The following is a 24,226-nucleotide window of genomic DNA, read 5'->3' as shown; positions in this document are numbered from 1 at the left end:
CTTTCCTATGGGGAGGTCTAATGCGTGCGTGCGGCCATTGCATGCGCATTAGGTCTCCCCCGTTGGCTGACGTTGGCGTGGGAGGAGCGTGGACGGAGCCTGACCCAGTACTGAGAGACATCAGCGCTGGATTCATGTAAGTCACTGGGAGGGAGAGGGACACTGCAGAGTCCTGCAGTGCCAGGAAAACCGATATGTTTTCCTGGCACTGGACAGTCCCTTTAACCCTTGCATTGTGAAAGATGGTGTCGTGCCTTGGTGTAGTTATTGCGTCTCGGATTGTAAGCACTCTGGGATTCTAATTGGTGATATCAATACAAATAAAGGCTGTCAGTTGGTTTATATATTAATTTAGTTTGTCTGTTTTGTTCTTTACGTGTAGGAATGTGATACCTGGGCTTGTTGTTTTTAGGATTTGCAATTGTAAAATGTGTAGGTATGGTATGTTGAATACTTCTTTGTAAGAGGTGCAGGGCCACTGTTTTAACCCTGCAATGTAAAGCACTGAAATGGCAATGTTTTCATTGCTTGGTTAACACACCTTTCTTGGCTGTCTCTTTGGCAGGCACTATAGGCGCTTCTGCTGCTATCACAGACTTGGTTATTCAATCAAACACTTTTATAGAGTGCAATTGATTGGTGCAGATATGGCATGAGCACTATTCTCTTAGTGCTTCCCCATGGGGATTTTTATTTTATTTTAGAAATTGTAATGTTTATGTTGCAGGGATATTAGCATGTGTTCACATGTTAGAATATCTGGGCTGCTGAATGTGCTACCCATTTCAGAACTCAGAATTGTGGGAGATGACATTTAATATGGTTTTCTAACTGTACACTTACTGGTGATTTTAGTAGCACAGTGTATATTTTAAATATATTGCTACTTGAATAGGAATTTGTCATCTGTACAATTATTATACTTGTTCTCCTCAGTAGTTGTATTTTGGGATTGTTGTTTTTTGTTTTGTTTCCTAAAACAATAAACATAGGTCTAGAACAGGGGTAGGAACATTTGGCACTCTAAATGTTGTGGACTACATTTTCCTTAATCCATTGTCAGCATTATGGCATCTGGAGTGCTCTAGAAAATGCTCAGTGGAGACCTGTCTACTGGTGCGCTGCCCACTAGGTTTTGTTAAAATAAAGAACAAAGTGGCATCAGACATGCTCCTGCTGAATACAGAACTGCCTCTTCTATTCTGTAGGATAATTCATTTAACCAGGAAAGCAAACTTCATGTGTGGTCATTGTGTATTGCACATTAGTTAAATCATTATGGTCTATGCTTAAAGGCATACTGCCAAATACAAATTGAAAAAACTCCTGGTTTGTAGGTATATATGCATTTTATTATGCCGTTTTTCCATTGACGGTGTATCTAAAAAACTTCTTGCACAAACTGCAGATCTCTTGTCTGCTGCCTTTTCAAATCCCTCCTATTCTAAAAATCTGCACTAATTTAGGGGGAAGACTTGCTCACATTACATCATTCATATCAATTAGGCAGCCCAGCACGCATTGTAATTATATAATGTGTAGGCCTGATTAATACAATGAGACTGAAGGTCACTTCCATTACAGTAAGCATAGCGATTCACACAGCCTTATCAAAATAGGTCATGCCAAGGTTGGTCGAGTCACTTCCAGAAGTCTAATCTAGTGCCTCAGAACCTGAAAACCTCACCGTCCCCCACTACAAATGCTGATCTAACAAGTACACATTCAAGTGGCCTACCTAGTCTTTAATAACACTTGGCTACTATGAAGGTTTTTGAAGGTTATAGATATATAGCATAAGATGTTGATTTCAGAATCTAATATTGCTAGATTCTGAAATCAACCTCTTGTATTAGATATCTATGTCATGTGTGCATACAGAATATCAGAGTAGTTAGATTAAGAGATGAGGATGTGTGGTTACTTTACTATAGGTATGGTAGCATTCTATATTGCTAATGGTGCAAATATGCGAATAATCTGTTGGTAGTCATTATTTCCATGGTTTTTTTTGGGGGGGGGGGGGGTTACAGTAAGTGATGTCTCCTTAAGCTACCATTGCATATTGGCTAAAAATGCCGGCTCTCTCATATCATTACGTTCATTTGCATTTCATTCTTGTGCTATACTAGAGTTGGTGACTATAATCCATCGTTGGAAGATATGACCCTTAGACGTTGGCAGTATTTCAGGTGAAACAAGTGACTTGATTAATACAGCGTTTGATGCACAAAGCTTTCTAATCTTTCACCTGCGTGTTGTCTGTACAGCACTATATAGCTAATAATAATAATTGCAGTCTCTCTGCCACCTAGCTTCTGTGTGCACCTTACCTATGCTTTCGTTAAATGCTCTTCCTTAGATTTGTGCAGGTAAAAGAAGCTGTTTGAATTGGCATTGGGGTTTCCAATGTCCAATAAGATAATGGAACAAAATCACTATATGAAATGAAGAACATACATTTTGTAATAAGGCAATTTCAGCAATGTGTTGTTAGCTAAAGAGCTACTGCATGTCTCAATATTTGTTTTTTTGCTTTTTTTGCTTTGCTTTCTTGACATTTATCAGCATAGATGTGCCAGTGACTGGTCAGTCCTAATTGTCCCCTGCTAACACTATGCACTTTTACACTGCACAAAATGGAGGAGACACATAGCATGCACATATGTGTGTGTCGTTAGGGGTGATTTATGTATGCTATACATTTATAATTGCAAATAATACCTTAAAAAGTATCTTAGTGACAATACTGTTGCCACTTACCTTCATTTATATTTATTATATTTTCTTCCTTGCGCTGGATCTCGATATCCAGGCACAACTGTTTTGTTCTCCTCTGTTCATGATGTATGCAGTTAACCCTTCTGTGGCAATCTTGTGCCTGATGGATTGTGGGTAAGTTACCTTGGCAACTGAAATGTGACTTTTTAGTTTTTTGTAAATACATTTTTATTTGTTTCAAGATAGAAGTAAAGTGCAACATCATTGAACACACAGGTCACAGAGAAACCATTTTTCCCTTTTTGTTTGTAGCCTTGCAGGACCGTATGTACGCCATTATGAGGATAAGCTTGGACACGTATGTCCGTAATGAAATTATAAAACATATACAACAGAAGATAACATGCAGCAACTACCATTCCTGTTAAACCATACTTCAGAACGCCACACCCGTTGATCATAGACCAATAAGCTCTCTTTGCTGTCTCCACTCTACCTCTTCCTGCATATTTAGACAGACTGGAAAAGGTAAACTTCTGCCTTTCTTGTCTCTTCCCATGCAGACCTTATACCTGAATGTGTTCAAATGAATGCCACAAAGAACGTTAACCCAGGTATAAGGTCTGCCTGGGAAGGAGACAAGAAAGGGGGAAGTTGACCATGAAGAGGTAGAGTGGAGAAAGCAAATAGAGCTCATTGGTTTATGATTAACAGGTGAGGTGTTCTTTTGTGGCTAATCATCTCCACCCATGAAGGCAATCTATATCAAACATGCATTAGAGTTAAGTGGAGGGATGTCCATGTCTCTGAATTGGTATGGACGCGGTCCTGACCAGTGACCAAATACATCCCCCCCACCCCCCCACCACACCCTCTTGACCTAGCTCCTTATCCATCTCCCCCATATTTCTTAACCATAGCCTACCAATTTCCATGAGTCAAAAGTTCCCGAAATTCTTTGTGATATGCAACCATCACCCAGTAAGTCCATATGTCTACATATGTTTGGGTACATGCCTGAGCCATAAATTTCAATTCTTCCAAACGTCCTTAATCCTCCATTTTGTCAAACCAGAGAGTATTGGGAGGTGGCATGTCTTTTTTTCCGGTAAAGAGGAACAACTTTATTTCACTCTGAGATGTCTTATATCTAGCTGTCTGTGTAGTGGTGTGATGCAGGAGAAATTGGGCATGTCGAAAGGTTGGGGAGCTATCTGAGAACTTCTTTGAGATGGCACTAATTGCCTTCCAAAAAGTTGTGATTTAAGGACAATCCCTCTAAATGTGCACAAACGTGCCTGTAGTGGCCTGACAACACTGGCAGTCTCCATCTAAAGCAGGGTTCACACTTATTAGGTGCTGTGGTGTTACTGAAATTATACTTTGACAAAGATTACACTCCCCATAAGAAAAAGTAGTTACTGCTTTTTGTTAGGTATAACTAAAAATTGTGGTAAATTGTATCAAAAGAAAAAAGAAGAAACACAGGGACAAAAAAAGGAATCATTTCAAAACAAACTGCAAAATGAAAGTGCTGCTTTAATGCAATTGTGCAGTCCATTTGTTTGTAATTTTGCTAGCTCAATATATGACATTATTTCTCACACCCTTGACTGTATTAATCAATGTGAAGTACACTGTAATGTCCATTGATAGAGACAGACCGTTCCAAACCTTGGCTCTCAGCCCATGCTATGCCCTTCAGATACTATAAACTTCTCTCTGATAGTCCAACAATAGTCACTCTGTGGATAGATCAAGGCTTGCTTGTGTTCCGGATATCTTTGCAAGTGGTTCCAAATGGATATGAAGACAGACTCAAGTAACGTGTCATTTTGCAGCTGCAGTTTGTGAATAGGAACTTAATTCTAATCATCCAGCATTAGAAAAGAAACTAAAAACTTCTTTGTTTCCTGTCAGGCGCTAGAATTACAAGCAAATCCTATCTATTTGTGTATGTACCTGTACCATGAACCATGTTGGTGTCTTTCAAAGTTATCATTTGCATTATTTGAACAGAATCATTTAACTCTTTTTGTGCTTCAGCAGTGGGCAACCTTGTTTTTATAAATAATCGTTTCTTCTGATACCGGATTGTGGATAAAAAGTTCAATATATGCTACATTGATTAACGCTATTTTGTTGACCCACCCACATGATAGTTTGCACCATGACCAGTTATACACTAATGGAGTTATTTGCTAGACATTTGCAATCCGTTTTGGATAACTTCATCCAAACACCCAAGTTCTGAAAAGGCATGTGGGCATATCACAAAATTAGTTTAATTTGTTTCATAATCCAGGGTTTGTTTATTTAAATAATTCTTATTAACGTTTTTATCCCAAGCTCTTTACCATTTATACAAAAATTTATATTGGTAATTATACGAACAGGGCATAAATATTTAGACCCACTGAAACAAAATGAGAAGAGAACCCTGCCCTTTAGTTTACAATTTAGAGTATGAATTGTCCATTGAGACAAAAGGCTGTGGGGAGGAAATATAAGTTTGAAGTAAGAGAACACTATATCCACACTGCCAATATATGGAGTACTTTCTGACAATCCGTATACCGTACACAGTGATTATGATGAAGATAGAAGGGTATAGAAGCAGTGCTGTGCAGTCAAAATGCATTGAATGTGGAGAAATAGAAGAAAATGAGTTTACAGTAAATATAGTAGAGAATAGAGACAAAGAGGTTGATAAGAAACAAGGAGTAAAAGGGACCTAGGTCAGAGATCCACAGAGAAGGGGAGGTGGTGTTAAAGAGAAGAATATATTGTTGAAGAGATTGACCTTGTTTGGTCATTGCCCCTTAATTACTTTTAATTTGTATGGAAGAGTTGCATCTGGGGGATAGAAAGAGCGTGGGTGGTGGCTGCAATGCTGGGGATCAGGGAATATTGATAAGGTTATATAGTCAGATATGTTGGTCTGTGAGGAATTGGGTTAGGGAGTGACTGGAAAGGCTTTTATTGAAGAGCTGTGCCTTTTGAAGTTTGCGGAAATATGAAAGGTGGCAGATTGGATGTGGGGAGGGAGCTTGATCCAGTGGTAGTGGGGGGAAATGAGAGAGCACATGGTTACAGGGTTTGGGGGAGATAGGTAGTGTTGAGGGAGCGGAGAACACAGTTTGGACTGTAGCGGGAGCTTAGTGTGGGGAGATATGGATGAGCAAAGGTATGGAGGGATTTTAACACCAGGTTAAGATATTTGAGGAGAGATTTCTGGCATATCAGGAGTCAGTTGAGCTATTGAAGACTGGGTTGAGTAGAATAGGCGGTGATGTGAGAGAGCAGAGAGGGGTATGGTAAGAGAAAGGGAGTTGTTGCTGTGATAGGAGGGGGTATAAAAGGGAGTAATAGGAGGTTGCTGAAAAGAAGGTATGAACTCGAGTGATGGCAGGTTGCGGAGGGTGGTATGTCTGGTAGTGAGAGGAAGAGGGAGGGAGAGATGATTGAAAGTAATAAGATTAAAAGATAGGGGAGATGGGTTGGAGAGTTATGCATGGGTGGAGCCATGGGAGGATAGAGTGTAGATTTGGGGATGGGTGGTCGTCGTGGGAGGAAGGGATGGGTGGACGTCGTGGGAGGAAGGGATGGGTGGACGTCGTGGGAGGAAGGGATGGGTGGACGTCGTGGGAGGAAGGGATGGGTGGACGTCGTGGGAGGAAGGGATGGGTGGACGTCGTGGGAGGAAGGGATGGGTGGACGTCGTGGGAGGAAGGGATGGGTGGACGTCGTGGGAGGAAGGGATGGGTGGACGTCGTGGGAGGAAGGGATGGGTGGACGTCGTGGGAGGAAGGGATGGGTGGACGTCGTGGGAGGAAGGGATGGGTGGACGTCGTGGGAGGAAGGGATGGGTGGACGTCGTGGGAGGAAGGGATGGGTGGACGTCGTGGGAGGAAGGGATGGGTGGACGTCGTGGGAGGAAGGGATGGGTGGACGTCGTGGGAGGAAGGGATGGGTGGACGTCGTGGGAGGAAGGGATGGGATGGGTGGACGTCGTGGGAGGAAGGGATGGGATGGGTGGACGTCGTGGGAGGAAGGGATGGGATGGGTGGACGTCGTGGGAGGAAGGGAAGGGATGGGTGGACGTCGTGGGAGGAAGGGAAGGGATGGGTGGACGTCGTGGGAGGAAGGGATGGGTGGACGTCGTGGGAGGAAGGGATGGGTGGACGTCGTGGGAGGAAGGGATGGGTGGACGTCGTGGGAGGAAGGGATGGGTGGACGTCGTGGGAGGAAGGGATGGGTGGACGTCGTGGGAGGAAGGGATGGGTGGACGTCGTGGGAGGATGGGGTAGAGAGGAAGGGATGGGTGGACGTCGTGGGAGGATGGGGTAGAGAGGAAGGGATGGGTAAGCGTCGTGGGAGGATGGGGTAGAGAGGAAGGGATACAAAGAGTGAAGGGGAATGTGTTTGAAGTAATAGGATAGGTGAGGGACGGGTTGCAGTGATGTGAGTAATGATGGGAAGAGAGAGGACAGATGGGTCGGAGTAATAGAGGAAGAGAAGAGGGATTGCGGCCAGGTGGATTTGCTTTAAGGAGAGGATAAGATTATGTGGCAACAATAAAACACAGAACTCCACATTAAAAAAAATATATATATGTGCAGTGTTTTATTTGCAGAATTAACCTGACAATAATTTTAATATTAAATTAAACCACTGCTGTCTACTGTTGGTGGTATATGTGACTGAGAAGAGGCAGAAGGTTTGTTTTGCCAGTATTGTCCATGAGTTATTCTTCCAGTGAGCAGGGCCTGATGGGAAGTTAAAGGGATATGATGTTACATTCCCCCCCCCCCCACCCACCTACAAGCTTTGCTCACTAAATGAATACCACAGAGAGCAATACCAGGCCGGCACATTGCCTGCTTCTTTGATGCACTACACCACCAACGCAACAATAAGGTCTACACATGGTGCCAATTACATTACTCTGCAAAGTAAAATAAAAAAAAAAAAATTGTACTATTTTCCATAGTGTACATGGTAAAAAAAACAGCAAGAGTCTTTTATGCAATTTTTTTTAAAAATACAACCTAGGCTTTCAGTTTTAATATCAAATTGTCTTTTGAGATTTAGAATATAAAATGTATATGTTTTGTTACTTTGTACCACTACATAAATTTATTCAGGAAATATATAATAATAAAAAATCAACCTATAAAGATATAATTATATAATTTATACTGTACCTTTTATTCTTTGTGAGCTAAAAATCATTTTACACCTTTTGCCCCGGAACTAACCTTAAGCCAGGCTATAAAGCCTTTTGTCTTTTCTTAGCACAGACACAATCTCCTGACTTCCACGAAACCCATAAAGTCGGCATAGGGTGATAGATATGTGCTTTAGCAGAACTGTTATACAAAACCTTTATAGAATTAATGATTGCACAAATGTACTTTATCAGGACCATTCTGCTTTCCCGAGCAGACACGGCTTACCCCAAGCCATTTTCTCACTTTCACAGACCGTAGCTTGCCAGATGTTTTGATACAGTTAGTTGTTGACAAGCTGTGCATCATGTGTGCCGTGACGATTTTCTTTGAGTTGCAAAATGGGCAGTGATCTTACTCAAGTGACATATTTTGAAAAACAAAACAACATATGAATATTACACATCCAAGACAAACAGGGCTATTCTACTTTTTCACTTCTTAATCTGCTTGCAATTCCCCAGGTTCTACTCGTGATTTTTGGTAAATATGCAGAATACAAATAAGGAGTACAAGATTTGACCACATAGAGGAAGTAGGCCATGCACACAAATTAGCTTCTCCAGATGTGCCTTGCATGTGTTGTGCTTTTACACGTAACCATAGCTTGTTAAATAGTTGCTTCCACGCCAGAGAGAACACAAGGTTAAAAACATTACAGAACATAAATGCTTTGTTTTTCCATCATCTAGAGTAGTGATCTAATCTGGTTGTTTGACTGATCTGTTTACAAATTGTTCTAAAATGAATTGGTTGATCTAATTGCAGGCTGTGATATTGCATGAGTCTAATGGCTGACTGAATCAGGTATTAAAGAAACAAACCAAGCACCGTAACCAGTACAGTCTTCCCACTTTAAATAGTCAGAACAGTTTAACAACTTACATGGAATTCACCGCTCTCAGCCAACAAGCTGGCTCTGCACAGTAGGATTTCGCTCAGTGAAACTAAGAAAAATCTCTTTGCAACAGCTTTTGGCATCATGGGAGGAAGTGACAATAACCCAGCAGACACAAATTAAATAGTCAAACCATTTTTTTTGTATTTGAGACGAGAAAAAAACTGTTACATTACATTCCAAAGAAGCATTACAGTTTAGTTAAAGGACCACTATAGTGCCAGGAAAACACTCGTTTTCCTGGCACTATAGTGCCCTGAGGGTGCCCCCACCCTCAGGGACCCCCTCCCGCCAGGCTCTGGGGAGAGGAAAGGGGTTAAAACTTACCTTTCTCCAGCGCCGGGCGGGGAGCTCTTCTCCTCCGATCCTCCTCCTCTCCTCCCATTCGGCTGAATGCACACTCACGGCAAGAGAATCACGCAAGCGTCTCTATCGGCTGTCAGTGAGACAGCCACTAGAGGATTTGAGGGCTGGATTAACTCATTTATAAACATAGCAGTTTCTCTGGAACTGCTATGTTTATAAAAAAAATGGGTTAACCCTAGCTGGACCTGGCACCCAGACCACTTCATTAAGCTGAAGTGGTCTGGGTGCCTAGAGTGGTCCTTTAAGTCCATGTAAATACAATAGTCAATTACATGGTTTAAAGTCAGTTATACAATTCTGACATTTTCTGTTTTAATCGAAAATGCTGTGACCCTTCTTGCTGCTAATGTGATTTTATTAAATGATTTCTGAGCTTTTCTTGGAAAGCCCTTTAGTGGGGGACAGTAGAAATAATCAGGGATCAAGTAAAATACAATATTTTTTTTAATCTCTGTTAATTGTGTTGATAAAAAGTATGGAGCATGTAGGGGTTATGGTGTGTGCCTAAGTGACTGGTAAGGTCCTGTGTGGTGTACATTACTGCACCATAAGGTATATGGTTTGAGTTAAATACAGGCCTGGGCAGTGACCTCTTTAGGCAGGATGCATCCATGCTTAGACCTCACCCTTTCATTGCATTCCCTTAGCACCACGTGTCACAGATGTGGTGCTTCCACTTATAGATCCATAATGCCCAAGACTTGCCAAAATGTTGACAGGTCACTAGATTGTAGAAGGACCATTGTTTTGCTACCTTTTAAGAGTAAAATATCTAGAATATCTTGGAAAGGGTGTCCCGAAGCAAAGGGTATGAAGGAGTGTAGGACATCTGCCACTGGTTTCTATAGCTTGTGTTTCTGCAGGGTAGTCCGAGAAAGATCTTGGAACACCTGCAATAGCGCTGCATTAAGCATGTTATTGGAACCTCTGCACTTTCTTATAATGGCTTCTTTAGTGCAGAAGTGATGGAATTGGATGATTATGTGTGTTGCCCTCTGGCCCTCAGCTCTCTGTTAATGATTCAGTTGCTGTCTGATATCTCTGATAATAGTGGGCAAAATATTTCAGGGAACAGCTGAAGGAGAGAGCCCTATCGTGGTGACTCTGGTAGACCTCTTATTCTAATATTGTTCCTGCGGGATCTATTAGAGAGGTCTTCCAGTAGATGTTCCACCTTGTGGAGGCAGCCTTATAGGTTTTTGATATGGTCTGCCATCTTGTTATGGGCCTCCACCACAACTTCTAATTGTGTCTTTAGCTCCGCTGTGCAGGTTCCAATGGCCTGTTTCTCATATTTGATCTCCTTGATGCTTTTGTCAATCCATTTGGCTAGGTAATCCTGGTCAGAGGGCATTTGCTGGAGGATGCGAGTAGTGTCGTCTGTGCACTGGAAGGAGGATTTTGATGCGGTGTCCTCTTAATCAAAGGATGAGTGTCTGTCTCCAAAGCAGCTCTCATGGGCTGTATTAGTACTAATTATAGAGCGTTTTATGATGTGCCGAGGCCAGAGCTTAGGACTCAAGCAACCATCCGGGTCTATGTCCAAGCCACACTCCCTGTCAAACCATTCTTAAATGGTTTGAATACTTACAGGAGGGGGGCACCAGGACACTCCTGGCTCTATAACGATTATTATGGTTTGTGGTTCTTGAAATGTTCATTTAATTCAAATGTTACTAGTAGAAATTGGGTAACTTAACATAGTATATTAGCCTTTATGGAAAGTGTTAAATATGAAATGCTATAGTCATAATGGTCATAAATAACAAACTGCTTACTGCTTCCCTGTATATTGTCAATTGTGTTGTATTACACTATGCTTAGCTAATGTCCTTTGTAACCTTGGTCCCACTGCAGCATATTTCATACAATATATCTTTAGAACTTTAAATATTTCCTTCTTTCTATGTACTAGAGTTGGTGTTGATCCAGATCAGGACCCACCACAAACGAATGACACCTTTCAAGTTCTGCATGCAGTAAGTACTATTAAGTAAACTGACACAAAAGTTCACAATGGATTAATGTAAGATGGACATTTATTGTGTACAGTATGTTGGATATAAAAATGTCAGCAAGGAGCAGCCATCTTTCTTTTTGTAATACACCTTGATTAACTGTGTGCCCAAATGTAATGCTTATAATGATACAGGAAATACAACATTAATACATGTAAATTAATTACACGTAAAACCACCATCTTCCCAAATCCTGTAGCTGGAATACTCAACATTTTATTCTTGTTCTTTGGGTCTAGAACGATTTCCTTTTATTACCGGACATTAGTGAAATGCATCCACCTCAATATCCTATGTAAGGAGAACAAATCTGCTACCTGTTAACACTTATTTGCAATAGTTATTAATGAACCTGTGTGTTTTTTTTTATTTGTTTTATATAGGACGGACCTGATTCAGTTGGAATTAGTCGGACAAAGCAGGAAAGTGCTTGGATTTTTAGGCTCTGGTATAGCTTTGACCACAAGTATCCTTTCATATTGACTGAATTAATGACTGTTTTCTGTTACCCACTTCTATACTTGCATCAGACAAGAAACTCATTGTCTCCACACTGAGATGATAATGGAAGTCATATGTAGTCATATGTAGATCTATACATGGACAAAGTGTGCAAGTATACAAGACTGTTTTTGTATTTGAAGGTATTATAACTAGGAACCTGTTAGTATATCTGTTGATTCTTTGTGATGATACTCTAATAATCACATATGGGAGCTCCTTACTAGTATTCTACATTCACTAAACCTAGTGTAATCAACATAAAATAGGAATGGTCTAATTTGTTTTTATGCTGCGCCAGGCATGATCTCTCTTACCTCCCCTTAAGCCATAAACATCACATCATCTGCTAAAATAAAAAGCAGTGGCCCCAGGGCCAAGAGCTCTGATATCGATCAACCCAACCATTGGTAATTTAATGTGTTCCCCAATTCACATATTTTGTTTAAAGTCCTTAAAAGAGTAAATCTAATATATATATATATTTTTTTTAGTCAAATTGCAAATCTTGTGCTTTCATTTAGTAAGCTCATGCTTTTGCCATAGTCCTCTACTGATGAAAAATCAGTTTCACATGCCCGTCCAGGTTAACAAGGTCAAAAAGATCACGTCATTGGTGAATATTTTCCCACTTTAAGGCTGAATATTCAGTTCCATTCTAAAGGAGCGTGATTAGAATATACTGAAGTGAGCTTCACAGACTGTCACAGGGATGCTCAAATTACCGCATTCAGGCAACTACAACGCACTACAGGAACTCTTTGGAAAAGTACTGCTCTCGTTGCTATAGTTATTGAATTCTTTGCAGATGATGTGATGCAGAGAGCAGAAAACCATTTGTAAGTGGGTTCGGATCTCATTGTACACACTGTAAAGAAAACCCACATGCAGTTTGGGAATGAAAAACCAACGTGAATTTGGGACAATTAAGGACAAAGATAAATGCACATTATTCGCAAAGCAACCGATTTATTTATTTTTATATCTCTAACTATGCGTATGGGGAATTTCAGATATCTTATTTTGTATTATGTACTTCTAGAAATATTTAGATGTAATTTCTTTGGTTAAAATATACCAATTCTGTGAAATATGCGAAGGGTCTCTCTTGGCATTAAGAGTACACAGTCTGTATAAAAAGAATAATATAAGTGCTTCTGTGTGCCAGAGCATGGGAAAACAGGAACGGAACATGGTTTATATTAGGATTAACATTATATCAGGTCAGCTAAAATCCTTTAGCAATAATCAGTATGTATATATAGGCTCCATAGAAGAGTGTCCAAAGTAAAATACAGGCTTGTGAGCATTTTTAAAATTAATATTAGCAGTGCTTTACAGTCATATAAAGGGGATATTTAGAGGTAAAGTAGGACCTGGTAAAATGAATTACAATCTATGTGGATTTGAGGGAGGGTGGATCATCAGGTTAGTTCTAGACAGTGACATTATCACTGTAACTAAGTTTTAATCCTGGAATACAGCCTTTTTAATAATTATATACATAACTACTTTGTGGAAGTAGTCTGTTATCGTGGCCAGTGCATATACCTGTATAATGATGTCATGTTCATTCCATACGAACTGATAACACTGCAAATTGTAAGCCGTTTGGATTTAAGTGAGTATATTATTAATTCTATAAGATGGCAGAAAAAGTGTAATTCATGGAAACAGAACATCGTGGCAGTTATTTAATAATGCAGCCAGGTATTTTCATTCATTAGCTCATTGAAAGATTTCCAAGCACATGAATAGAAGGTAGTTTTCAATGAGTTACTTTAAAATAAATAGGAGTGGTGTGGCACTCATGGGGAATAGGTAACCAATGTACCCACTGGTACTCTGTGGTGGGATCTGCAACCTCCAGGTAGTAGTTTCCAATGTAGAGTTCACAGGTTTAACAGGAAGGATGCATAATGCAGTTTTAATGAAGACAGGAACACAAAAAATATGTTTTGGCCCAATGTCCTTAATCATGTATAAAGAATGCAAGTACAACATACCAGTTTAAATACCTATAATTCTGAAACCAAAACTGTAAGCTCCTCTCAAAGGAGATGTGTTTACTCTTTACACCTCCATACCTCTTGATAGGGGTTTGCAGCAGTGAGGGACTTACTTCTACATACCATTCTCACTAGGAACTACTTTCTCTTTCAAGATGACTTTTTAAGGCAAGTGAAGGGGAATGCAATGGGGTTGAATATGGCTCCATTGTATGTCAATATCTTCATGAACAAATTTGAGAAGGAGTTCATCTACCCTCATCCCCTTTGTGGTGCACACCAAAGTTTGGTGGTTCTATATTGGTGAAATTTTTGGAATCTGGGAAGGCTCAGTAGAGTCCTTGATCAGTTTCAATGACTCCAACATTGTCGGCCTTTACCATGAACTGACATTCACACAATATCAGTTTACTGGAATTACTGATATACAGGGATGATCTTGAAATACTCAATGACCGCTACGTGAAGCCAACTGATTGCAACAGTTTGTTGCATTTCATTAGCTTACATTCCGAAAGGACCATTCGGTCACCTCCACATAGACCGTTAATGAACGTCAAGCTTAATGTGTCCGACCCTGTGATGGCCAACACTAGACTTGATGAGATAGCAACTAAATTTGCAACAAGAGGATTTCCCACTAACCTCCTTAGTGGAGAGTAGGAAAATGTCTTGTACATTGATAAAGGAGAAACACTCTGTTTCTGGACTCCGGCTAACAGGAGGAATACTAGGATTCCCGTTGTCACCAACTTGCCACATAATTCCCCCGCCCCCCTATTTTGACATTAACTTATAGGAGGGGCAAAAAAGTCAGGTACACATTGGTAAAAGATGATATAGGGACCGCTAGAACTAAGAAACCAATCTTTCTGACTACTTAGAAATGTGGCACTTTCTCCCCCTTATCCTTACTCTGGATCTTTAATTTTAAAAAAAATTCCTTCAGTTTTCTTCATATTTTTTTTGCCTATTCCTGGGACCAGTGGAAAACTCTTTATACCCTTTATTGCGTATAGTGTAATAATCTTCACATCACACTAGGACATAATTTTTATATGGGTTTCTACTATGTATATCTGCTGTGTGTGTATATATGTGTATATGATGTGTATTTTTGTTTGCATCCACCTTCTTTTGGCCATTTGGCTGTGTTTACTTTGATTCTGTATGATGATATTGTTTATCTATATTTGCCTGCCCTCTTAGTTTTTTTTTGCCATTCAGCTATCTAGTACCTTTTATCCACTCTATCCCACTACTGGGATTGTCCTAGGCATGTTGTACTGTTGTGGGAGTTTATTCTATTTTCGGTATGGATACGCCCTTGTCCCGCCTATAGAAGTTTCTCTGGATATACGAAGCATAGTGTGCACATGGCACGCCTTTGCTTTCCCCATTGCCGATTCTCAGCCACTATTATTGGAATGTGATCTATATATTTCTATAGATCTAGCTGTTTTTGTGGTCCACTAGATGTGATGTATCTACACTGTTCAGTCTGCTTTCATATACTTACATATCCCTCGCATACATAATTAGTGGGAACTACCTATTAGTATTATACTGACATCCTCTCTAAGGCAATTGTTTATTTGTATTTTCCTATTTATTGTCCATGGTAGAGACATATGACCGTATCACAATACATTATTCAATGGTCATCCTCGTCTCTCGGGGAGCATTATGCTTTCCTTTGACTGGCTCTATTGACTTTTAGTATTACTGAAGAGTACCACTAAACACACCTCTTTTGGTTGGAGCTTACAATTTTGTCTCCAAAATGTCAGGCATTTAAACGGCTATGTTGTTCTTGCATTGTTTATACATGAACGGTCTCTTCACACTTGACAAACTTATATTTGTTAAAAACAGGTATAAGTTAACATAATTCCAGGAAAAGTAAAGTTGAATGTAGAAATCTACACTGGTCTATCCTGGAATTGATACCTCCATCTTGGCTCCTGTCATTGTTATGAGTTTCAGACCTAATGCCGAATTCCAGTAAAACAATTTCTTTAAAAAAAACACATCGTCATCCAATCGCACATCAGGGTTAAAAATTACTTTTTTTTTTTGACAACTAAAATTCATAACCCTGACATGACCTATAGTGGTAAGAGTAACCACTCTTGGTCTATGCAACCTTGGCTTTATGTGCAATCTTCAAGGCTGAAAAACTGTATTTCTGTTACTGTATTTGGACTTCAAATCCCATTAACCTCTGTTGTATTTGTGTGACCTGCAAATAAGACACGGAGAAACAAGACTATTTGTATCTGGAACAGTTTGTGCTTTTTAATAGAAGGCAATAGCATTGTAGTACATTCAAATTGAATGGATGCACCATAATGCATGCAGACATTTCCTTAACTTGATAACCAGTTACCTGAAGCCAATGCTCACACACAGTGGTCCTCTGTTAACTACAACACTTCCGAGCTGGTGTGGTCTGATCGCTAGATGTTTCACAAGCCCCCAGGTCTATGACGTAAGTAGCAAATAAAAACCTTCTTTTTATTTATTATATATAAAGCTTTTCCCACTACATAGCTATTGCTCAATAGTTTCCTACCCGTTTAATATTAAGGTAAGAGCTGTTTAATATTTGTTTGATAATTTCCCATATATGACACATCTGGAACAAGGGTTTGCAGCTGGATTCTTTTTTTGCACTATTTATTATTTGTCTATTTTAACGAGTCGTTATATGGGTTTTTGGAAATTCTGCTGTTTTGAGGAACTATACTGCTGATGTCTGGCCTTTGTAGTGAGGCTTGCTCATAAGCTGGAGTTTGCTAGCATGCTTCTCGACACGTTGTCTTCTGAAACAGCAGGCATGCACAATTACAATCTGCAAGGCAGAGCCTGTCAATATTACTGCTAATTCCCATCACTATCAGTGGTAAATATGACACTCTGATACCGTTTGGAGGTTCCTTCCCCACACTAAGATAAGAACGTTTAATAACTATAAAATTAGTAGAATTAAAACCACACACATAGTATAAGTGGAGGTGTATGTGTTTAGAAGTATTTTAGAGCACATATCAATAATAATATAAATGATTAGTGAAATGTGTTCTAACCAATATAAACTTAATTTAATTAAAATGTATTTTATTCTGTGCAGAACCCAGTGCCACCCAGAGAAGATGACACAGACTTCATACTTAATGATGCTGACCTTACGTTAACCTATGGTGATACCACAATAACTGCAAACGGTTCTTCAGGCTCCCATACAGCCACCACAAGCCTTGATGGCAGGAGAACAAAGAGCAGCTCAGAAGAAGCTCTAGAACGTGAGCTTGTTGGAGGAGGAGACTATGAAATCACAAACAGGGGCACCAGACTGGTGTTTCCTCTTGAAGAGAACCCATGACCTAAAACTCTAGTAACAATGAAGGAAAGATGATGATGCTGCTCCAAGAACGATGCCAGGACCAACCCAGTCCCCAGTATGGTGAAGAGTCGGATGCAAGTTCACACACCTAGAATGTGACAATCCTGGTGGTACTGAACTTGGACTATATCGAGACTGAAAATATTTCAGGCATTGCAACCTGTATAAAACTGTTGCAAAGTGTGTGGCAAAAACAGTCAGCATTTGCAGTAAGCCCATCCCTTGCCTGTTCCCCCTTTTTCCCCCTCAACAGAAACTTGACATGCTCCTAATGAATTCTAGTGTATACACCTGAGTAGCGAAGAACCGCTGTATGAGGTCAATGTGACTGCTTTACTTTCTGAGCTGTGTGCAACCTTATTCTTGGGACATTGAAGCTGTTCTGGGAAGTGCCTGTAATTTATTAGCAAAATGACATTTGTTACCCTGATGGAGTTACTGAAATACTTAACTTAATGTTTTTTTTTTTTTTAGTTTTTTTTTTTTTTAGCATGAATAGGATATTTTACCTAATAAGACCATTTTTATTATTTTTAATTTGTAATGATATGGAAATGTGCATCCTATTTACAAGCATGACAAAAAAATGCACATATTTCATTGAGCAAAATCTTGTAGGTTTTTCACATAAATGTAAGGTTGCTTCCCGGACTAGTTAAAATTCAGCACACGAATACGTCTTTTTCAAACATTGCAAAGACCGCAGGACATCTCTATATGCAATTTAACTTCCTGATATTACTGGTCTTGTTTTCTGAAAACAATCTTGTTCTCCTCTCCTCTGCTCTGCTCATCTAATAAAATGCCCTTTTGTGCTTAAAATATACTTTTAAAATGTAGGTAGTTTAAACTGCCCTGAAACCATTAAATCTTATTCTCCATGCAGATATATGTGTAAGTAGAACATGTATAGTGAGTAGCTACCTTGTTTTTTTTTTCTTATGGCCAAACATATTTGGATTACTAGCAAAGTATTTAAAGAGACTGTGACCTGCTACTTAAGTTACATTTGAAAATGGTTGTTTGAGAATATAGATGCCAGACATAATATACGGTACTTTGTGGAACTAGGTTTACTTCAAAAATGTTACTCTTTGGATCTCATAATGGAAAAAGTGATTCACATCTACTGATCCAATTACAGTAGATCACAGATGGTATTATTATTTTTTTCTGGCAGGTAAGTTGATGATAGACCTGGTATTACCTTGGCAAATTATTCTTTAATTTTACAAATACCCATTAATTAACTGTTATGTAAAATATCTGATTGTCAGGTGTTTTCTTTGAAAGCAGTCCGGTTACAGTAACTAGGTTGTTGTAGAGAGTTGATTGGGTTCTAATTAGCTGATGTGCCTGTTCCAAACATAGGGAACTACTGCTGTAAGCAATATATATGTCCACCCTGCAATACTTCTTTAATAATACAATGTGTGTAAAAGCAACATGCCCACTCTTGAAACAGTCTGTAGAACCCCATGAACAGTAAACCAAATAATGAGATTAAACTATGGCTTGTGGTTGATAAGGGGCAGGGTATTAGAAAAGAGGAGTATGTAAAAAAAAAAAAAAAAAAAACATAAGCAAAAGAAAGGCATCTTTTATAACCCAAATGTACTTTGTGCAATGATTCTTTTACATGCATAGTCTTTTGTTTTCAGCAATGACTACATTTCATAATTTAGCACAATGCAGAACCTGGGTTTTATCATTGCATAGACCTAGGAATTAATGGGCAGTAACTGGGAGCTCTCCTTCCCCAGTGAACACCACTCCATGTAAACTGAGTTTGTTCTGAGCTTGGAACCATACCAAAATGGGTATACTCACATGCACTCTCTGGATCTACCTGTCCAGTTTCAGTATATGATGATCACTGTCTAAACCACATGATGGCGTACTGACAGGTTGGTCATGTCTTGCACAATGTGAATGCAGAGTGCGCTATGTTCCACACTGCATGCACAAAACAGTGATGATATGCCGTGTAATCTGTACGATCGTGTTGTAGAAGCATAGTAGTGCAATCTTTCAATTTCACAACGTTATGGATTATATAAAGTGTTGCCTTCTTCCTGCAACTAACTTTTTGATGACAAGGGATTTTAATGTGAAGTCCTGCCCCTTTGAAAGTTAACAAAACGTAGTCACGCAATATGTCATCCATTCCTTTTGGTGGTAAGGTGGAATATACCAATTACTGAGCCACTAACATCCCACCTTGAGCACCTGCAGGCGTGATAGTTGTTTGAGTGATATAGATCGACACACAGATAATAGAACACAGCACATTATTACAACACAAGCAGTTCATTCACAAGGTAGGGGCCGAGCGGTAGGTTTCAATGACAAAACAGAGCACTGGATGTATTAAAAGTCCAAATAAGAAACTGTTTTAACTTGTTAATCACAAGAGGCTTGCCAGTTTCTATTATCACATTGTCCTGAAAGGGTTAAAAGACAGAATATGAAATGTACTCTATTTAGAACTGTTCTTCATTATAGTTGTGTACAAATAAAGGAATGGAATAGTAAGACAAAAATAAACTATTTTGGCACACCATTTGATATGATTTGCTAGAATAGGCAGCCATGACTTATTGCAACATGGCATGCAATAGTGAGGTAGATGGTGTATGTAATGCATAGCATGATCGGGAAATGGTCCCGAAGCACAAACCAAATACAGTATATGCTTGGAAAGTCCCCTTTAAGGCTCTTATAACTATTTATAACCCAGTGTATAGAAATAGATATTAAATATAGTACAGAAAGCACCAGTGTTTTTGGTTATCTGTAATAGTGAATAATATACTATTGTGGTGTAACTGTGAGAATCAGGACAGTGCCTTCACCCTGTAACTGGCGTAATAATATGGCACTCAACCAGTTAAAAAAAAAAAATTAAAAAATTATTCCTAATTTTCAAAGCTTTAATGTTTATGCACCCATCAAATGATTTTGTTGGTTTCAGCAATTGTGTCTAATGTGATATGTCCTTAAGGAAAATTTCCTTTTTTAATAGAAGTGTATTGTCTACCTGCTAAAAGGGATCATACGTGTTAAACTCTTTATTTACTCCTGTGTTTCCAGTGCACCCATAATTGAGTTGACTTTTTTTTTATTTTATTATTAAATCATTTTATTTTATGACTGACCTTGGCTACTGAATACATAAAGCTTATTTTCCAGGACCAAATGTAGAACCTGTGAAAGGCTGGTGTACTTATTGTTGTTCCTTTCATCTTCATCTGCTACCAGGAATGCTGTGTTAGGTCCTTAACCGTGGCCATAGTCCATGACATGAGATCAATGTAATTCCTCAGGTATATGCTGCCAACCTCCTTCTCCAAGCCGAAGCCAAGCTATACCCATGGCTGTGTAAAAAGGGTTAAATAATGTAACCCCAGTAATGAATTTATGCACTTATAACACGCAGGATTTATGAATTCCCTAGTGATTCCATCCTTAAAGTTGCAATGTTACCTAAAGCAGGTGTTCATAATATAAACAGGCAAATAGATTATTGTTCTCAGGGCCCAAAATTTCAAGTCATTCACTAGTAGTCAGGCCTAAACGTTACTTGCCCATGCCAGCCTGGCCAGGGCATGGCAAACTTGGTTAGATTAATTTCTACTCACCGATTTTTATTTTTATTTTTTGATTTTTTTTTTCTTTTCAATTGCTAGATGCAATTTTGAGGCTTGGTTGTTCTTGTGTAACCATACTATAGTACATTATCTGGAATTAGCTATTAAAAGAGGTGCCTAGAACACCTATGTGAGTCTGTTTTAACTCCAGGTCAGCTTGTTGGCAAGTGTCTCACTGCTTAATTCTCAATTTCAATGTAGACCTTTTATTTTACAGTACTGGATGAGCTTTTCAAATAATTTCATAATTTTGGCTAAACCTTTTGAAATGATTTGTTTTAAATATCAAAAACATATTTAAAAATATTAATAAATAAAATAATTCTCCCTAATATTAAATCATGTTGAAAGTTTAGCCAAAAATATTAAATTGAGGCCTTAGACCCTTGTACCCCCACGCCTTCCTATCCCTTTTTTAACCTTTCTCCCATCACATTCCTTCTCAAATTTTCAGCATATAATTTCTAAATAATACCATCTACTACTTGGGTACAATTAACAAAATTACAATTAACAGTTGTACTGGGTAAAGTTTGGGTAAGCATGTGCTTGGCAGCGCGCAGGGAGGAAACTCCAGAGAACCCGATCATGTTAATTCAAAGATGATGGGAACAGTGCTAAGTTAGGACTAAACACCATGTAAATGAATAGAATGCCTCTCAACATTTAGCACTTTGCACTCTCCACTTCCCATTGTACAAGAAATTTGAAGTGGTGGACCATCTGATGCTATCTGTGCCCAAAACTGCTTTAATTGCAGAGAAGATGTAAAAATTATCGACACAACATACAGATTATTTATATAATTTGTTGATTATTTCTGATCAGAGACATTTTAAAGCATCCAAGATTTCTTGAGGGCTGCACCTTTCCTGTGGAACTCGCTTCTCTCCTCCATTAGATGCTCACCCAGGCTCCACTCCTTCAAAAAAAAAAAATCATTTAAAAACCCACTTGTTCATAAAAGCGTATCAATTAAACTGTTAATAGCTCCCGACTGATTTCACTCTTGCAACTGTCACTAGTCTAATACTATCCTTACCTTTTGTGTCACTATACCCCACTCCATCTTGCATGTAAGCTCATTGAGCAGGGCCCTCAACCCCTCTGTTCCTGTGTGTCCAACATGTCTGGTTACAACTGCATGTTTGTTCGTCCGTCCACCTACTGTACAGCGCTACGGAATTTGTTGGCGCTATATAAATAATAACATAATAAACCATATATACCTGATGGGCATTTTTTAATGCAACGGAGTAAAAAAATAAATAAATCTAGATATCTGTCACGCAATAAGCCCTCGCAATAAGAGATGCCAGAATTTTTTAATTTTTTTCTTCAATTCTTTATTTATGTATCGACAGGCATTCAGTACGACATTATTGTTGGCTTACGCAGAAGCCTAGTCATCCGCTATTGCTCAAATGGTGTTACAGAAAGGAAGGTTAGGTTAGTAGCATGCATAACATATATTGGTGATACCATTCAAGCGGCTTGCGCAGAAGCCATTGTTATGGATTGTTTTGCTTTGCCGGTCGTGGTTTTTCTTGTACTTTAAGTAAACAGGAAGATCTATACAATAAAAGAAAACTGTGGGTAAAGCTAGATGTATTACCCTGTATTACACGAGTGAATATCTGTCTGTAAGTGAGCGCTAAAACGTCTTGATTTTATATATCGTATTGTTCCCAGAGGGCCCATACCTTTTGGAATGTGTTGTTGGTGTTGCGGACCTGTGCTGTCATCTTGGAGATGCCAGAATTTTTGGGTGGAAGGAATGCACATTATACCTGTAGTCAGCAAATAATTTAGACATCTGTAATAAATAAACTGTACTTGAGAGTTCCTGGTCAGTGGTGTACAAGTTCGGCCACCATCTTTTTAAAGTATTTAAAGATTTTCTGTCACCATTGAGTCTTTTGTCTCATTAAAACTAAACTGAGTAACAATTTACCTCCTTGTGTTTTTATTTTACAATCTTTATGATCGTTATAAGTTGGGGTTATTGTTAAAAAAAAAACAGTCTATTGTGTTTATTTATTTCTTTCTTTTCCCTTTTTGTGCAAATATTGAGCACATTTTACTTATCAGCGTTTTACCCGCTGATCTTTGGAACATGTCACAGTAAACTGTCTTTCATCAAAGAGAAGGGATATTATAATCCAACATGACTGCTCTCGTTGGCTTGGAATTTGGGTATGAGAAAGCCTTGAAGGAAGCTGGAATTTTAACTGAATTATGGAAGAACTGGCAGATGTAAATGGGACAACAATATGTTGGACTTTCCCTTTCCTCTCCTTCATAATACTCCATCCCATATCTCGAATTGGTCTTATGCCAGTGCACATGTCCAATCTGAGGGAATGACAGAACCCTGTACTACTTTGATATCACAATGTGCATGGCTTATTCCCTATGTACCAAATACCTCTGGAAACAGTTAAGGCAAATAAAAGAAGATCAATGAATTTATGGAGATAATCAGTAGAGTGTAAAATGTTTGGAATCTGAAGTAATTTCAGTAATATATATTTTTTTGGTGTTAGGCTAAATTATCCCAAATAAAACCATTCTTGACCAGGAGTTTTTTTTTTTTCTTCCATTTTCTGTATTTTTGCCTAAAATGTTAAATTCCTTTTGAATTCCAGACTTTCACACCCCTGATTGTAGTGTCCAATGTTGCAAACGTTATTACCCCCAAAAACAGGCCACATTGCCTATTTTCCTCATATTATGAATATTAATACATCTGTATTTGTTTTATCTTTGTTTATTTATCTATCCACTTTTGGCCAATATCAGAAGGTATAGTTTTAAAAGAATACTGAATGCTAGATTTTTGCTTACTCATTTCAATTAAAAGTATAGGAATACGGGTTTGCATTACTAATGATATAGTACCCCTGTTCCTGTACCTAGTTCCACTAACCATACAATACAATTTTTTAAATGTTTTGTTTATCTTTTTCTGGAGCCAAGGCTCCCTCAATGCTGCTCATATCCTACCCTCCTGCAATGTTATCAAGAAGGCATGGCCTCTTCCCAGGGCCGGATTAACATAGGGGCTGATGGAGCTGCAGCTCCAGGCCCAGGTCCATGGAATAGGCCCATTGGTTTAAAAAAAAAATATATATATATATATATTTTTTGTTTGTTTGTTTATTTATTTATTTATTTATTTATTTATTTTTTACACACTACTCTAAGGGTTCCAGGTATTTATCATGTATTTCTTATGGTTGCCAGGTATTTCTCAGAAGTATTTCTCAGGTTGCCTGTTTGTGTGGAGAGAGGCAGGGATAAGAAGTTACAGCATCTCCCTCTCTGCCTCTTTCTACTCACTTATCCGCGGGGGAGCAGTTCTGCACAGAGAGTCCAGACAGCAGTTTCGAGCCCGAGAGACATGAGCACTGTGAGAGACTTGGG

At 39.0% G+C, this 24,226-nt stretch overlaps 1 protein-coding gene across 3 annotated transcripts in view; it reads left to right on the top strand.

The window, feature by feature from the left end:
• Window positions 1-20,307, top strand: part of SLC9A7 (solute carrier family 9 member A7) — an 87,793-nt gene extending 67,486 nt beyond the window's left edge. For 2 of the 3 annotated variants that reach the window (XM_063459351.1, XM_063459360.1), the window contains exons 13-17: window positions 2,133-2,192; window positions 11,132-11,195; window positions 11,618-11,700; window positions 16,130-16,235; window positions 16,878-20,307. In XM_063459351.1, the coding sequence (XP_063315421.1) occupies window positions 2,133-2,192; window positions 11,132-11,195; window positions 11,618-11,700; window positions 16,130-16,235; window positions 16,878-17,129 (565 nt within the window). In that variant the 3' untranslated portion in view covers window positions 17,130-20,307. The remainder of the gene's footprint in view (window positions 1-2,132; window positions 2,193-11,131; window positions 11,196-11,617; window positions 11,701-16,129; window positions 16,236-16,877) is intronic. The other variant, XM_063459370.1, reaches the window with a different exon arrangement.
• The last annotated feature ends 3,919 nt before the right edge of the window (window positions 20,308-24,226 follow it).

Source organism: Pelobates fuscus, chromosome 1, assembly GCF_036172605.1.
Source record: "Pelobates fuscus isolate aPelFus1 chromosome 1, aPelFus1.pri, whole genome shotgun sequence".
NCBI lineage: Eukaryota > Metazoa > Chordata > Amphibia > Anura > Pelobatidae > Pelobates > Pelobates fuscus.
This window is presented reverse-complemented; position numbering and strand designations above follow the sequence as displayed.